Source organism: Streptopelia decaocto, assembly GCF_964273445.1.
Source record: "Streptopelia decaocto genome assembly, chromosome: Z".
Taxonomy (NCBI): Eukaryota; Metazoa; Chordata; class Aves; order Columbiformes; family Columbidae; genus Streptopelia; species Streptopelia decaocto.
This window is the reverse complement of record NC_138657.1, coordinates 72,273,503-72,289,248: the sequence shown is the minus strand read 5'-3', so window position 1 is coordinate 72,289,248 and position 15,746 is coordinate 72,273,503. Positions and strand designations below refer to the sequence as shown.

Below are 15,746 nucleotides of genomic sequence, written 5' to 3'. Positions count from 1 at the left end.
AGGGAGGTGGTGGGGACAGGTGACACTGCAGGGGGACATCCAGGCTGGCAGGGCAGGCAGCAGGGAGGGCTGGCATCCCTGCCCATGCCTCCCTTTGGGGATGGCCATGTCCCTTCCAAGGCACTGTGGGGCTGGCGCTGGGATGCTGTGGTTGCAAAGCCATACCCTGCACCCATCCATGGTCCAGTCGCAGCGGGCACAACCCAGCCTTGACCATTCTCTCCCACTCCAGGGCTAATCCTGCTCTTCCAGAGCCCTTCAGTGCCCTGGGGGATGAGTCCTTCCAGCAGGCTCTGCTGTTAGGGTACACCCGTGTCCCCACTTAGGAAGAGAGGGTACCAGTCCCTGGAGACCCAGGGGTTTGGCCTTGCTCCTCCTGGGGACTCGCCGGGGACAGCATGGGGGGGATAGCTGCTCGCTGGTGCTGGCAGGAGTCGCCTTGTGAAGAGGGTCATTTAGCTAATGCCTGCAAGAGTGCTCCTAGATTAGAGAGCTCTAAAGCGCTCAGCTATTATCTGTCCGGAGGGAGCATCCTCGTCTCATCAGGGCCAGGCTTGGCAAGCTGCCAGCTGCCGGGATGGGGTTGGTAGAGACCCAGAGCTTCATGCCCTGGCTGCTCTGCAGGGACGTGCCACCCACAGGAAGGGACAGCCCAGGGTCAGCCCCGGCAGCCACCCTGGAGGAACACCTTCCTGCAGACCCCAGACCACAAGGCGTTCCCCCGGGGGTGGGATGGATTGTTGGCTTCCTGCTGCCTGCTTCATCTCCCTGCCTCCATCACCCCAGCACCTTCCCCCCAGCTCCCCTTTGGGGCATTTTGCCACCCATCCCCACCGTCAGACCTCACCCTTTCTCTGCACCCCTTTCCCAGGTCGTAACACTGGTCCCTACCAGTTTTTTGTGCTTATCACAGGGGTGAAGGCAGCTCATGGAGCAGCAACACAAGTAAATGGCTGCACAAAGCAGAGTGGTGCTGAGCACCTCACGTTCTGTCTGAGGCTCCCCAGGGCCCTGTCTTGTACGGGGTAAAGGGAACAGCCAAGCTGTGGCTGCCAGACAGTAGCAGGGAGCAGACAGCAGCACGCAGCAAGGTGCTCACCTGGAAATGGACGTGCAAGAAGGTGGATGGGCTGGTTGCAGGCTGGATCTCCTCCTTCCAGCAGCTGGAGAAGCTGGGGGATGTGTTATCCACTCAGGGCTGCATATTCAGCAGATCCGGGGCTGCCATGGCTCAGCCCAGCAGATGTGGGAATGCAGGGATGAGGCAGGGCTGCATCAGACAACAGTGAGGATGAGGAGGAAGCAACGCTCAGCTCCACACCAGGAGCTCCTTGATGGAGCTAAAACTGCCCTGGGCATCACAATGCACTCATGCCCCAAGAGGGGAGGGAGGGTCCGTCTAGAGAGGGAGCTCAGCCCAAATTTGCTGCTGGGCAAACAAGAGGTGCTTCACCTGGTCCAGCCCAGCGCCTGGTCCTGCCCAAGCTGAGATTTCAGCTGCTACACACATTCAGAGAGACTTCAATTGCAAACTCCTAGGTTGTGCAGAGCTGCAGGGCTGAAGGGAGATTCGTTAGGAAAATTCTGCTTTGAACTTTCATACTGGGGGATTTTTGGATGCGGGCAAAGCTGCTGGGGAGGGGGCAGAGCCAGCACTTGCACCCCAACGGTGCATACAAGGCTGCTCAGTAATTATTCCTTGCAAGAGCTCTGCACTCCGGCCCCGGCATAGGAGGGAGAAACTTGGAGTGAACAAGCGCGGTGCCACGGCTGTGGGGCACACAGCCAGCATCCGCAGTGTCTTAACCTACTTCGGGTTCGTCACCGTGTGGCTGCTGATGGGGTCAAAGGAGGGGATGTGTCCCTGCTCAGCACCATCTGTCAGCTCCTGCTCAGGGCACCCTGGTCACTGAGGGCAGGGGCACAGACAGGATCTGCCATCCCCATCCAAGAACAGGGCAGTGTGACTGTGGGGAGCAGGAACCAGAGAGCATCTACAGCCCCAGCAGCAGTTTGGAATGGCATCAGCACTGCAGCCCTGTTCACACACCTGGTGGGGACAGCTGGGGACAGGAATGGCAGAGAGAAGGCATCATGGCACGCCAGCACAAGGGGATGTGCCAGGGAACCAGCACCCCAAGAGAATTGTGTTGAATCCTTCAGGGTGGGGGACACAGGGGCACACCTTCCCCCACCTTCAGACTGCAGGGAGCTGGAGGCTGTGGCTGAGGTGTCAGGGCATGGGAACAGCAGAGGACAGCGGTGTCAATGACTAGGGATGTGACAGGTGGTGACAATGAGCCAGCCTCAATGACGGACCACCATCAGCATCCTGCACAGAGCTTATGTTGATGACCGCAGTGTGATGGAGACCCAGCAATGAGCTGGTGTGAATGTCCAGGGGCAGTGACAGACAGCTGTTGGTGGTCATGATGGACAGCTGTCAGTGGACGTGAAGGACAGCCGTCGACAGGTGGCACCGGGAGGTGATGCCTGCAGCCAGCAGCAGGAGATGTCCCACTCAGGTGCTGGTGGAGAGCGGGATCATGTCTGCAGCTGGGATCAGGTCCATGGGCGGGATCCTGAGCCTCTTCGCCCACACAGAGCCCACGCAGGTGGAGAACATGGGCTGGGACAGCCAGATGGAGGCATGGTCTGCCCCACTCACGGGCTCACTCCTGTACTGCTCATTCCTGGTGATGGGCGATGCTCTGCATTCCCTGACTGCAGCCTGACACGGCAGCCCATCAGGCAGCTGGTTTTTATCCCATTTCATGCTGATTTTGGCACCATCCTCCCCTCCTGAACCAGCTGCCGCGAGGTGTGTCGATGCCTCTCCGAACCCTCCCTGCAGCGCATCAACACTATTATCTCCATCAGCCAAACTTGTAATCTCCTGAAAAAAGATATCTTGCTATTTTGACAAGTTCTCTCTTCCAGCACCTCCCGCTGACTGGCAGGAATGCTGGCTCACACAGGCACACACTGCTGCCTCTCTTGCTTCTTGGCAGGACCCAAAAGTCTGGGTCCCCCCCATCATGGACCAAACCCTTCTCCTCGCAGCCCCCCAGGGTGCTGGTGGCTGCAGGGGGCTGGATAGGACTGGGGATGAGCCGGGGCCGTGTTCCAAGGCGGAGGGCTCCAGAAGCAGCCGCAGATGGTGAGCCCACACGCCGCGTCGCTGCAGCAGCCAGTGACCTACACGCAGGCGTCATGCGAGATTTTGGAGGGAAGGCAGGGAGGGGGGTGGGGAGAGCTGACGAAAATGCACATTCCCGCTGCAGCTCAGCTCTCACCTCCGCCCCTGCAGCCCTCCTCCAGCAGCCCGGCGCTGCCGGCGCCGCCAAGAGCTTTCCCAGCCTGTTGCCATCACAGCCATTCCGACAGGCGCTCAACCACGCTTTGGCTTTTCAGAGAGGGGTGTCAGGGCAGGGGACCATGTCCTCCTTCTGCCTGGGGGGGTGCGAGAGCATGCTGCAGCAAGCACAGGGTGGAGGCTGCTGGGCGCTCCTTGCAGAAGCAGATCTGGGCTAAAGCTCTTCTTTGGTGGGACCACCATAAACATCAGCTGGGCCAGGGGCTGGCGAGGAAGTGCCATCCACCAGGTTCAGCCAGCCACATCCATGGAGCCTTGCTGCAGAGGGGACAGCATGGCCATGCCACAGAAGTGACGGCAGAGCACCAGAGCAGAAGGCAGCGGGACTCCCAAGGCTGCTGGCAGCTGAAGCAGGAGCAGGGCTGGGGTTCTTCCTCGCCTGAGCTTTTCCAGGAACCACTGTCCTTGGCCATGGGCCCATCGGGGCAGGGCTGTCCCCGCAGAGGCTCTTAAAGCTTTCACAGCCTGCCCGCGCTCTCCTCCTCCATCGCCTCCCCCTCTCCCCAGTCCTTTGGGGCCAGAGTTCATCTGCAGAGATGTTTTCCTCTGATCCCATTTACTGCTGGCCTCCACTTTCTCCAACCCACGTGTATCCCAGCACCTTTCCACTGTGCTCCTGGGGCCAAATAACACAAAATGTGATTTCCCCTAATGGGGAGCATCCTTGGGGAAGATTTCCACACAGAGAGGCAGCCCAGGGCCAGGGCAGGGCAACCAGAGGCTCTCTGCAAGGCTCCCGCAACCGATGGAGCGAAGCAAGATAGAACCTGACAGCCACAAGCAGAAAGCAGATAAATCCCGTCTGCAGCACGGCTTTGCACATCTCCACTCAAGATGTCTCAGGTCCCGGCGCAGCGCCCAGACACTGTCCTTCCCAGCCCCCGGCTCTGCTTGTGGGTGACATGGGCTGCGAGCAGTCTCAGCTCACTGCTGCTTGGGATGATGGGGGAGTGGGGAGGGTCTGTAATACAGACGTTGGTATTGGGGGAATGGTGTTAGTGGCCATAGATCTGGGGGAAGGTTGGCAGGGGGTGAGAAGTCATCACACCACCAGCTTCAGTTCTGCTGGGAGTCACCGCAGACTGGACAGGGGCCAGGGACAAGCCTGTCACCAGTGTGTGCCACAGGATGGAGCAAACCTTCCCCCAGTACAGTTCTGGAAACACCCTCGACACTGCTGTGCCCTGCCACTTGCTCTTAGGAAGACAGGACACCGCATGGGCACTGGAGCCTGGGTCCACCACAGGCTTGTTTGGAGGTGGAGAAGACCCCAGGGATGGTACTGCCCACCTCCCAGGAGCCAGCAAGCTCCATGCATCAAATGGCCCTTCACCCAAAGGCCCCCACACCATGTTCCCCACAGTCTCTACGTGGGAAATGTGACATCCCCTCGCCCTGCCACTTGCTGCCTTGCCAAGGCTTCATAAGCCCCTCTGCAGACACAGGCATTGTCACTCACATGCACACACATCCTCTTCTCCGCGGCGTGGTGGGTCTGCGTGGAGCCAGCCAGGTCCTGCCCCATGGAGAGCATGGGGGCTGGCATGGCCGGGGAGTCAGGCTGGAGGGTGATGTCTGCCCAGCAGCATCCCAGGGCACAGTGGACTGGGCAGAGCATCCGTCTCCCCTACATGGGAGACGATCTGCCATATCCAGCCTCGCTGACGGACAGGGTAGCCCTGCAGCAATACCCACTGGCCAGGGCCCTCTGCTTTAATCTTCAGGACTAAACCCAGGCCTGGCTCGAAGGTGCTGCTAGGAGGGCTCAGAGGCTTTTGTTCACTAAGTCATGCCCTAGCAGAGCTGGGAGCTCTTGAACAGAGTGCACAGGCCCCTCAGCCACCAATACCCCATCTCAGGAGGGTGTCAGGGGGCTGAGTGACCATGTCCACGAGGCTGGTGGGGCTACATGTGGAGCAGATATCCCACCTTCAGAAGCACTGTACCTTCCTCTCCAGCCCAAGATCCTTCCTCCTGCCCCATCACCTCCCTCACACTCTCCATGAACCCCTGCTGCAGCCCTGTGGCATGCACCCAGGTCATCTCCAGTCCTGGGGACCAGAAGAACTGAAACCCCTGGTGCTACAATTGCACCAGGCACATGGAGCCGCCCAGAGTCACCATGCCCCCAATGCACCGTGGCAGGCTGCCTGTCCTGCCGCGCCATGGCAGATTTTATAGGTGTGTCACACGTTTCCATCTCCCAGAGGGGGATGAAAATGCCGTGACAGCAGAGTCCCTTCCTCTGCAGCAGACACAGCCCCTCTCTCCAGCTCCCCACTTCTCATCCTCATCTCCCTCTCCAGCCCCTCTCTCCAGCACCCACATCAGGACCCCTGCAGCCTGACTGCAACCTCGACTGACAGGCAATGGGTTAAAGCGGTCACAGGTAGCCTGTGGCCAGGGGTCTGGGCCTGGGGAAGACCCTGGCCAGTGTGCAGGAGAGACCTTTGCTCCACCATGGATGCAACCCCATCTCTGTAGTCCTTGAGGTTGCCTCAAAGAAAGGTGGTTTGTCCCCAGGGACCAGAGGAGATGCAGGGAAAGCTTTTATTGGTATCTCCCAGCCAACGTCAGCCTGGTTAAAAAAAATGCTTCGTGCCTGAGAGAGCTGTTTAACACAGCTCAGGCAGCAATTGGTACAGGGACAGCAAACCAGGCTGCATCTGCTCAGCCCCAGTCACAAGCTCCCTGCTTCCTCTGTGTGTGTGTGTGTGTGTGTGTGTGTGCGCTAGACACAGGCATCGGCTCCCAGCATCTCGCTGCCTCCTGCATCCTCCAGCAGCAAGTGCAGGGCTCTGGCTCCTCGGGTACCAGCCTCGCCTCTCCATCCCCCGGCGGGGATTTGCATGCAGGGCGTGGGATGCGGTGAGCACCCACGGGTGGAGAGGGGGTCGTGGCCAGAGGCAGCAGCTATGGGCATCGTGTGGACTGCTCTCTAGGGCTCGCGCTCCCCAGACGGACCCTGACCCTGGTAAGTGTCTTTTTTTGCTGTTGTTGGCTCTTTGCCCTGTGCATGGCACGGACTGGATGCACATCACGACACCCATGGGTGGGTCCCCCCTGGTCCTCCCCTCTGTCCCCGGGATGCTGGTGCCAGGGAGCGTGACCAGGGCTCCTGAGATGAGGTGCTTGGGAGTGGGGATGCAGATGGGGCGGAAGGGTCCTGGCTGGACACTGGGGTCCTGATGTGGGTGCTGGAGAGAGGGGATGGAGAGGGAGATGAGGATGAGAAGTGGGGAGCTGGGCGGGAGCCGTGTCTGCTGCAGAGGAAAGGACTCTGCTGTCACGGCATTTTCATCCCCCTCTGGGAGATGGAAACGTGCGACACACCTATAAAATCTGCCATGGCGCGGCAGGACAGGCAGCCTGATCCAGCAGCGAGAGCAGCCACTAGCTCAGTGTCCCCAGGAGGGGGACACAGCACAAGTCGGGCTCCAGCCACCCCCCCAGACCTCCCCACCAGGGCCACGCAGCCCTGCCGGGGCTGGGGATGGTGCCATCAGCCACAGACTCCCCTGTCCCATGGCAACCAGGTCATCTCACAGCAGCAGCAGCCCCAGCAGTGTCACAGTCCCAGCACGTGCCATCTGCCAAGGAGAGGGGACAAGGGGGTGCTGCTGGACCCTTCTGGGCATCCCCAGCCAGCTCAAGGATTTGGAGTCCCCTGAGCAGATCCTGCTGCCTGCGCTGCCTGGCACCCCTGGCTACAGGCAGGCAGCAGTGGGCAGGGTGCGCAGGGCTGTGCCAGAGCCACAGCAGCTCCTCTCAGCCCTGCCTGGTGCCCTTTGGACCAAGTCCTGGCACCAGGCTGCCATGAGCCTTGGGGTGTCCTCCCCAACAGTACCCTCCTTGTGTGCAGCCAGGTCGCTAATGCTGCTCCCAGGAAGGTGCAGCACCAGGGGGTGTAAACACTGGGAGCCTGGCGGGGGCAGGGAGGAGGCCTGGCCCGTGGGCAGCCCGTGGGGACCAGGCGCATCCTTCCCCACCAGCCAGGGAGCCCAGGAGGGGGTCCTGCCCCTGGCACACCCCCACTGCATCCCCTTGAGAGGTGGTGCAGGGGCTGCACCAGCATGGTGGGCAGGCACCAGCCCAAGCAACTGCTGGCCCTTGATTTGCTCCATGGGGCTTTGCACCAAGGGCAGACCATGGGGCTGGCAAGCATGGCTGAGCTGAGGGCAAGCGGGGAGCAACAGCCAGCCCCAGGTACCCACAGTCCTGCCGCGGCGCTCCACACCTGCATCCACTGCCAGGCACCTCAACAGCTCGCCCTGCACTCATGGCCCTCAAAATACGCACATCCCGCACCCCCAGCTGCCACAGCCACCACACACACCATGTCCACAGTCGCTTCAACATCCCCAGCACACACACCCCCCTGCCAGGCCATGACACCTGCCCTGAGCTGCCAGCCCTGCATAGCACATCCACCCCAGGACACATCACATCCACTCCAGAACACATCCACCCTGCAGTACATCCACCCCAGGACACATCCACTTCAGAACACATCCACCCTGTAGTACGTCCAGCCCAGAACACACCCACCCCATAGCACATCCCCGCCGCTTTGCTCCCTACCGCATCCATCCTGCGCTCCCAGCCACCACAACATCCCCACCGTGTCGCGATACACCCACACACGTCAGCCACCACCCTCACACCCAAACCCAGTGCCCCGTAACCCCCAGCACAAGCCTCCCCGCTCCTGCTGCTATGAGGGAGAGGAGATTTTGGAGCCATGCAGGGAGCAACAACTCTGTTTGCATTGGGTGCGCTGCCACAATGCCTCCTCTCTGTGTGGCTTCGTGCTGGCCACCAGCTCCATCTGAAATGCCCTTGTCCTCCCCAAAGAAAGGCTGATCCCCACACCAGCTGCACCAGCCGTGCCTCAGTTTCCACACACAGAGAGCTGCATGGGGCTGGGAAAGATGAATTCACGGGTCCTAGAAGTAAGAAGTATTTTCTAGCCAAGCGTTTTGCTGCAGGCAGGAAGTAGCAAGGAGTACACACCCATCAGAGGACCATGGGGAACAGGTGGTGCCCAGAGGGCAAGGCAGGGATACAGGGTGTCAAGGCAAGGGAAGGTGCCCACCACTGCTGTGACAGCACCCGGTGCTAGCCAGGCTTAGCAGAGCCGAGCATTTGCAGGCAGCTCCAGCCCATGCCCAGATTTAGCTCCTCCATGGGGGCAACCTAAAAATATCCCCCACATTGGCACCTGGCAGTAAGGTCGAGACCCCAGTGCCTCGGACTAAGGTGAGCTGGGTGGTGTCACCGGGTCCCTGACCACCAGGCACCTCAGCAGGATGGCCACAGATAGCAGCAGAGACACCATGTCCCCAGGACACATGGGAACGCAGGGACGGCTTAGGTAGGTTGGGCTGCTATGGGGCAAGGGGGTCTCTGGTCTGCCCTCCCCATATCCAGGGGTCCCTGGAGAGGCGGGACCCCTAAGCCGGGCAGGACCCTAAGCCAGGGCCAGTTCTGTGTGGGAGTGATGCCCCACCTCACATGACCAATGGGTCAGGCAGGGCATGGGGGAAAAGGGGTCCTGGAGAATGCGTAGCAGGTTTAGGGCCTGTGGAAAGGCAGCGGGGGCTGGAGGCGGAGCTCGGGATGAAGCTGTTCAGGCCCTGGGCGTGCAGGCAGGGCAGAGACAGGGAGACAAGCAGGGCTGAGAACACACACAAGCTGTGACAGGAGTAACAGCCTCCGGACTCCAGCCACGCAGCAGTTGGTGGCACCGACTGTGGCACATGACACTCAGGGTGGCATTAGGAGGGGACAAGAGACAGGGGGGCAGGCTGGGAACCTCCAGCAGTGTTGTGGGGCGGGGCAAACACACCATGAACACGCAGGGGAACCTCATTTTGGGGGTATACAGCAGACTCCTGCGCCAGCTGCCCTGCTGTGCCACAGGGTCACTGGGGACAGGCCCGGAGCCCCGTGGCTCTGCCGGGAGATGCTGCCAGCATGCTGGGAAGCAGAAGCATCCATGCAGCTACTGGTTAGACTGGTGTGCTGAGAGCTGTGGTTCACACCCCTCTTTTGGCTCTTCTCCATGAGCCCAGCCCCTCCGCGCCCTCTCCTCCCCACGTCTCCCCAGGGTAAGGTCAGGATCTGGCCCACGCTCAGTGATGCAGGGACCTGCAAAGGGGGCGATCTCCCTGCAGTGCCCCCAGCTCCCTGGCTTACAGGCAGAGCTGCAGTGCTGCCCGGCAGCAGAGCCGATTCTGCCCACAGCCAATGGAATTCTGAGCTGCCTGGGCAGAGGTGAGAGCACAGCAAGGAGGTAGAGACACCCAGGTGTCTCCCTCCTGGCCAGCACAGCCGCAGGGACACTATTGCTGTGGCTGGGAGCTGTGCCTCCAGCTCTTCCCCTATCCCACCTTTGCAAAACCCCAGGAGCTGCAGCACCAGCCCCAAGCTGAGCACAGGGGCTGAATGGTGCAAATACCACCATCCCTGCCCAACGCCGAGACCCCCCACACGCAGGACAGGACCCACGTGTGTCACATCCAGCTCCCCGCGTGGGAATCTGCAGGCAGATGGTCTCGCAGTGGTGGGGCGGGAGGCTGGGAGATCACATGCATGTGCGTGCAGCCGTGTTTTGGTTTGCACACCCACACGTACGTGCGAACAGAACCCACAGGGCTGGGGGTCACAAGGCGAGAGCATGGAGCTGGGCATCTGTAGGGATGAGCGAGGAGCATCGGGGTGCCGCCGGCCCGCATGCTCTGCTGGGCACCACTGGTGCAGGGCAGCTGTAATTACCCTTCCCAGTAATTACCAGTGCCTGAAGCACTGTCCTCCTGCAGCCGCAAGATCCCAGCGTGTGCATGCGTGTGCAGCTAATTATCCCGCTACCTGGGGACATCCCTGCTGAGGCTGGCGAGATGGGAGATGGCTGCTCCCATCTCCTCCTGCCTGCATAGGCAGCGCCTGCTGGTCCCCAGGCACCAGCTGGGAGCTCCACTCGACTGCAGCATCTTCCACAACCCAGCCCCAGTGGGGCATGGGGACAGTGCTGGGACCCACGGAGGGTGATGCTGTGCCCTGCACCACTGGAGAATAAATCCTGCTTCTCCCCAGCGTCAGCCTGGCCCCATTGAGACAGAGTCCCACTTGCTATTGCTGCTGTTGCCCTCCCTATTTTACCCCAAGATGAACTTCCCTCAGTCCTGCACCCAAACCCCCTTCTTGGGACCCCTGTGCCCCAGACACACGTGCTGCTGCCCTCCCCTCCTGCACCCTCACAGCCTTCCCACAACTGGCACAACCCCTCCACACAGCTCCTTGCTGTGAGCCACATCAACCCACGTTTTGAGGTGAGATGCAGGATGCCCAGTGATCAGAGCAGCAGCAAACACAGACACACAGGAGTGTGTGAGCACAACAGAGACTCGGGGGGTGAAATTCCCCAAATTTAGGGAAGGTAAGAGACCCAGCACCAGCTCTGCTCTGGCACAGCCCTTGGCAGAGCTGCAGGGAGGATACCTCACCCTTGGGTGGCCAAAGAGGCTTTCTCCAATGCAGAATGGGATGGTCACAGTCCCTCTGGGATTTACTGCTTTGGTGTGGGAAGGCCCTGGATGTGTTTTTTTGTTAAGCCAGAGCCTACTGAGCAAGGACTGGGGAGGCAGGGTGCCCCCAAACCAGGTCCCTGCTTGCTGCCCTGCTCTACCACGCACACTCAGACCCACCACAGCCAGATTTCCACATGGCTTTGGGTCCATCTCCCCACGGCCACCATGGAAGACCTCAGCATCAGTTTGCCAAGGAGCCCCCATCTCTCCCTGCCCCAAGCTGCTCCCTGCAAGCCCTGGGGGACAGCCACCAGGACACCTTTTTGGGGCCAGAGACATGGTGCACGGTTGGGGAGCAGCATTGCCAACCAAGGCCTTAGCACTGAGACCATTCCTCACCCCCACAGAGCCATGGGGGTGCTGATGTCCAGGCGGCAGACGGTGGAGAAGGTGCAGAAGGTCAGCTTGGCTGTGTCGGCCTTTAAGGACGGGCTGCGTGAGCAGCCATCAACACGGCGGCGGGCAGAGGCGGGGGCGACACGCCGGGGGACGCTGGAGCAGGAGGTGCAGGAGGGAGAGGAGGAGGCATCAGCAGGACCTTCCCAGCCAGAGGAGAGCAGCGCCAGCAAGGCGGCCTGGGAACGGCTGCGGGATGGCCGCGGCGTGGAGCCGGAGGAGTTTGACCGAGCCAACAGGTTCACACCACCCGCCTTCATCCGGCCCAAGCGGGAGCTGCATGATGACGAGCCCCCTGACATCAGCCTGGAGCAGCGCGAACAGGCGAGCAGAAGGAATATAGGGACAGGGATGGGGAAGGAGGGATGGGGATGGGGCTGGAGACATGCAGGGGAGAGCCCTGGGGATGTGCAAGCATCGCTGGTGCCTGCTGGGCAGTGACAGCCTCCTGGGCACGGCAAAGCCCCATGGAGGTGGCTCGGTGGGGCAGGGGGCCAGGGTCTGGGCTGGGCAGCTGGAGGTGCCATGCGGGGAGAAGGGTGCGACTGGTCAGATGTGCCCCAGAGGAACCCCGGGGTGTCTCGGAGGGGTCACTACTGGGCACAGACAGCTGAAGCTTTGGGGAGGAAAGAAGGATCGTTCGTTTGTCAGTCTACAGCCAGCCTACAACTCAATGCATCCATTCACAACTACAACCCTTACTGCCCATCTACAACCCAACAGCTTACCCACCCATGCCCACAAGCCTTCAGCCCACCCATCCACACCCATGACCCCACCCATTCATCCACGCACCCTGACAAGCCCACACCCCAGCCCACCTACAGCCTTACATCTTGTCCATGCACACCTACAACCAGCTGTTCCACAGATCAGCACTTCCATCCACCCACAGTACGGCCCTAAAGAACAGCTGACCAGCAAGCCCACAGCCCCACCAATCCTACAGCAGGACACCTACACCCTTCATTCATCCCCACAAATGCATCCACGCTCCTCCCATCCACCATTCATGCCCCCTGTGACCCCACCACCCACCTATTCCCTATGCCAGCCCAACACAATCCCACCCTCCCATCCCCTCTGCCCCCCAACATCCACCCCCACCTGCAAAGCACCACCCTGACCCCCACCTCACGAAGCCAGCCCCCTGCCTACGCTGCCCCTCTGAGCAGCTGCCCACCTCTCCCCAGGTACTCAATGACGAGATGTGCGAGATCTGCGAGGTGTGGACAGCCGAGAGCCTCTTCCCCTGCCGCGTCTGTAGCCGGGTGTACCACGACGGCTGCCTGCGCCGCATGGGCTACCTGCAGAATGACAGCGCTGTGGAGATGACGGAGACGGCGCACACTGAGACGGGCTGGAGCTGCTACTACTGTGTGAGTTCCCACGGTGGGGGACACTGGGCTTCTGCTGGGTGGTGGGTGCTCCCCAGGGAGCCGTGACTGGCGTGGATGGGAGCAGGCAGCCTGCTCTGAGGGGATGGGGAACTTGCTGCCCCATGGGTCCTCTCTGCCCCCCACCCCAGGACAACCTCAACCTCCTGCTGACGGAGGAAGAGATGTTCAGCCTGATGGAGACCCTGCGGCACTGCAAGATCATTCCAGGTGCAGACCCCCCCTCCCCTTGTTGGGTCCCAGACAGTGCGGGGGGGCAGGTCCCCCCTCCCCAGGTGCTGATCTGTGCCCCCCCAGAGACCTGTCTGACCCTGGACGACTTCCTGCACTACAAGCACCTGGTGCACAAGCAGCAGTTTGAGCGGCCCATGGCCGAGGCGCAGGAGGAGCAGGCAGCCCTGCAGTTCTCTGCCCTGGACCCTGACAAGAAGGGGCACATCGAGTGGCACGACTTCCTCTCCCACGAGTCCATCCAGCTGCTGCAGAAACTGCGGCCACAGGTACAGCCACAACACCCAGCTCTGCTTCCCATGGTGGCACCCATGGACACAGCACCCAGGGCAGGATCCCATGACCAGCACCCCCAGATATGACACCCAGGTCCAGTTCCCATCACCAGCACCCATAGACATGGCACCCAGGGACATCTCCCATGACCAGCACCCACGGCCATGGCACCCAGGTCCAGCTCCCATGACCAGCACCCACGGCCATGGCATCCAGGTCCAGCTCCCATGGCTGGCAGCCATCGCTGTGGCACCCAGGGTGGGAGATCCCCACAGTGCTGGGCAGAAGACTGAGGGTGTTCCCGTGGGGCGAGCGCTCCCCATTCCCCTCTACCCCCCCAGAATGCGCTGCTGCGGCTGCTGACGGCCAAGGAGCGGGAGCGAGCACGGGCAGCCTTCCTGGCCCTGGACCAGGACGGCGACGGCTTCATCAGGGAGGGCGAGTGCCGCCGAGCCCGGCACGGCTGGTTCCGCAAGCACCAAAAGGAAATGCCTTCCTGCAGCGTCAGGTACGGGGACACCTGCCCGGGGTGGGGGTGATGTCCCTGCCGGGGGCCTTACCACAACCCCAGCACCCACCAAAGGGGCTCGGTGTACAAACGGCTGCCCCCTCTCCCAGCCACCTCCCGCTCTGCACCACAGAATCAGAGTGTCCCCAGTTGGAAGGGACCCACAATGATCGTCAAGTCCAACTCCTGTCCCTGCACAGGACAACCCCACAGTTCACACCGTGTGTCTGAGGACATTGTCCAGTCTCTCCTTGAACACTGTCAGGCTTGGGGCCGTGACACCTCCCTGGGGAGCCTGTTCCAGTGTCCAGCACCCCTGGGTGAAGAACCTTTTCCTGATGTCCAACCTGAACCGCCCCAGCACATCTTCCTGCCGTTCCCTTGGGTTCTGTCATTGGTCACCAGAGAGAAAAGATCGGTGCCTGCCCCTCCTCCTGCCCCACAGCCCTGTCCCGAACCTGCACACCCCCTCACCCCACTGCCGCCATTTGGGGTGCCAGGAGGGGGACAAAGGGCTCCCTCCTCTTCTGCAGCATCAGCCATGTAGGGCCCATGTCGGAGAGCAGCCCTGCCAGCAGCGGCAGCAGCAAGAGCCAGAAGACCCCGGCGGCCGCAGAGCAGGAGGAGGCCAGGTGAGGCTACGGGGGGGCTTGAGGGGGACACCCCCATTTTGGAGGAGACCCTGGGGGGAGCAGCAGTGTGGGGGCGGTCGGTGAGCCCCTGTCTGCCCGCAGGCCTGTCGACTGGGCCAGCTTCCTGCGGGAGAACGTCGCCTACATCCTGGCCGCCCGCCCCAACAGCGCAGCCCTGCACCTGCAGCCCCCCCCCGCCTAGACCCGCCGGCGCCATCTTGGGCAGCGACGCTGCTCCCGCCGCGGAGACCCGCCCGCCCTCCCACTGTGGCCAGAGCCGGGCACCGATTGGCTGGTAGGGGAGCGGCTGCCCCGCCCTCTCCCCTGCTTCGGTTTGTGATTGGTTATGAGGATGGGTACCAGGCTCTGATTGGGTGAGGGAGTGGGTGTGGCGCTTGGGTCTCTGATGGATGGGGAGGAAGTGGGGAGTGGCAGGGAGTGGTCACACTGTCCCCCCCACCCACAGACCCACTTTGGGGAGGGGTCCTGTGCCTGGGGGTGCCATGAGGCACAGGGGTCTCCCCCACAGACCCCACTGGAGGAGGGGTCTGTGCCTGGGGGTGCCATGAGGCACAGGGGTCTCCCCCACAGACCCCACTGGAGGAGGGGTCCTGTGCCTGGGGGTGCCATGAGGCACAGGGGTCTCCCCCACAGACCCCACTGGAGGAGGGGTCTGTGCCTGGGGGTGCCATGAGGCACAGGGGTCTCCCCCACAGACCCCACTGGAGGAGGGGTCCTGTGCCTGGGGGTGCCATGAGGCACAGGGGTCTCCCCCACAGACCCCACTGGAGGAGGGGTCTGTGCCTGGGGGTGCCATGAGGCACAGGGGTCTCCCCCACAGACCCCACTGTGGGGAGGGCTCCTGTACCTGGGGATACTATGGGGCACAGGGGGTGCCCCCCCCACCCCACTGTAGGGAAGGTTCTGGTGCCCAGGGATGCTGTGGGGCACAGGGGCTGCTCACCACAGACCCCATTGTGGGGAGGGGCCCAGTGCTTGAGGATACTATGGGGCACAGGGGCTGCCCCTCACACTACACTGTGGGGAGGGGTCCTGTGCCCAGGGATGCCATGGGGCACAGGGGTCTCCCCCACAGACCCCATTGTGGGAAGGGGTCCTGTGCCTGGGGATACTATGAGGCACAGGGGTCTCTCCCTCAGAACCCACTGCGGGGAGGGTTCTGTTGCCTGGGGATGCCATGGGCACAGGGGCTGACCCCCACAGGCCCCACTGTGTGGAGAGGTCCTATGCCTGGGGGTGCCGTGGGGTACAAGGGTCAGGGAACCTGTTGCCCCCATGTTCTCCAGCCCCATGGCAACACCTCACCCACCAGCACCTGGA

At 61.8% G+C, this 15,746-nt stretch overlaps 1 protein-coding gene across 1 annotated transcript; it reads left to right on the top strand.

Annotated features, from left to right (window-relative positions):
- Positions 1 to 11,316: 11,316 nt before the first annotated feature.
- PHF24 (PHD finger protein 24) lies at positions 11,317 to 14,607 on the top strand (the record flags this gene model as incomplete). The annotated part of the gene is made up of 7 exons (XM_082074209.1): positions 11,317 to 11,685; positions 12,555 to 12,740; positions 12,890 to 12,968; positions 13,056 to 13,258; positions 13,607 to 13,773; positions 14,307 to 14,405; positions 14,508 to 14,607. 7 exons carry the CDS (start codon positions 11,317 to 11,319, stop codon positions 14,605 to 14,607), a joined length of 1,203 nt encoding a protein of 400 aa, XP_081930335.1.
- Positions 14,608 to 15,746: the final 1,139 nt, after the last annotated feature.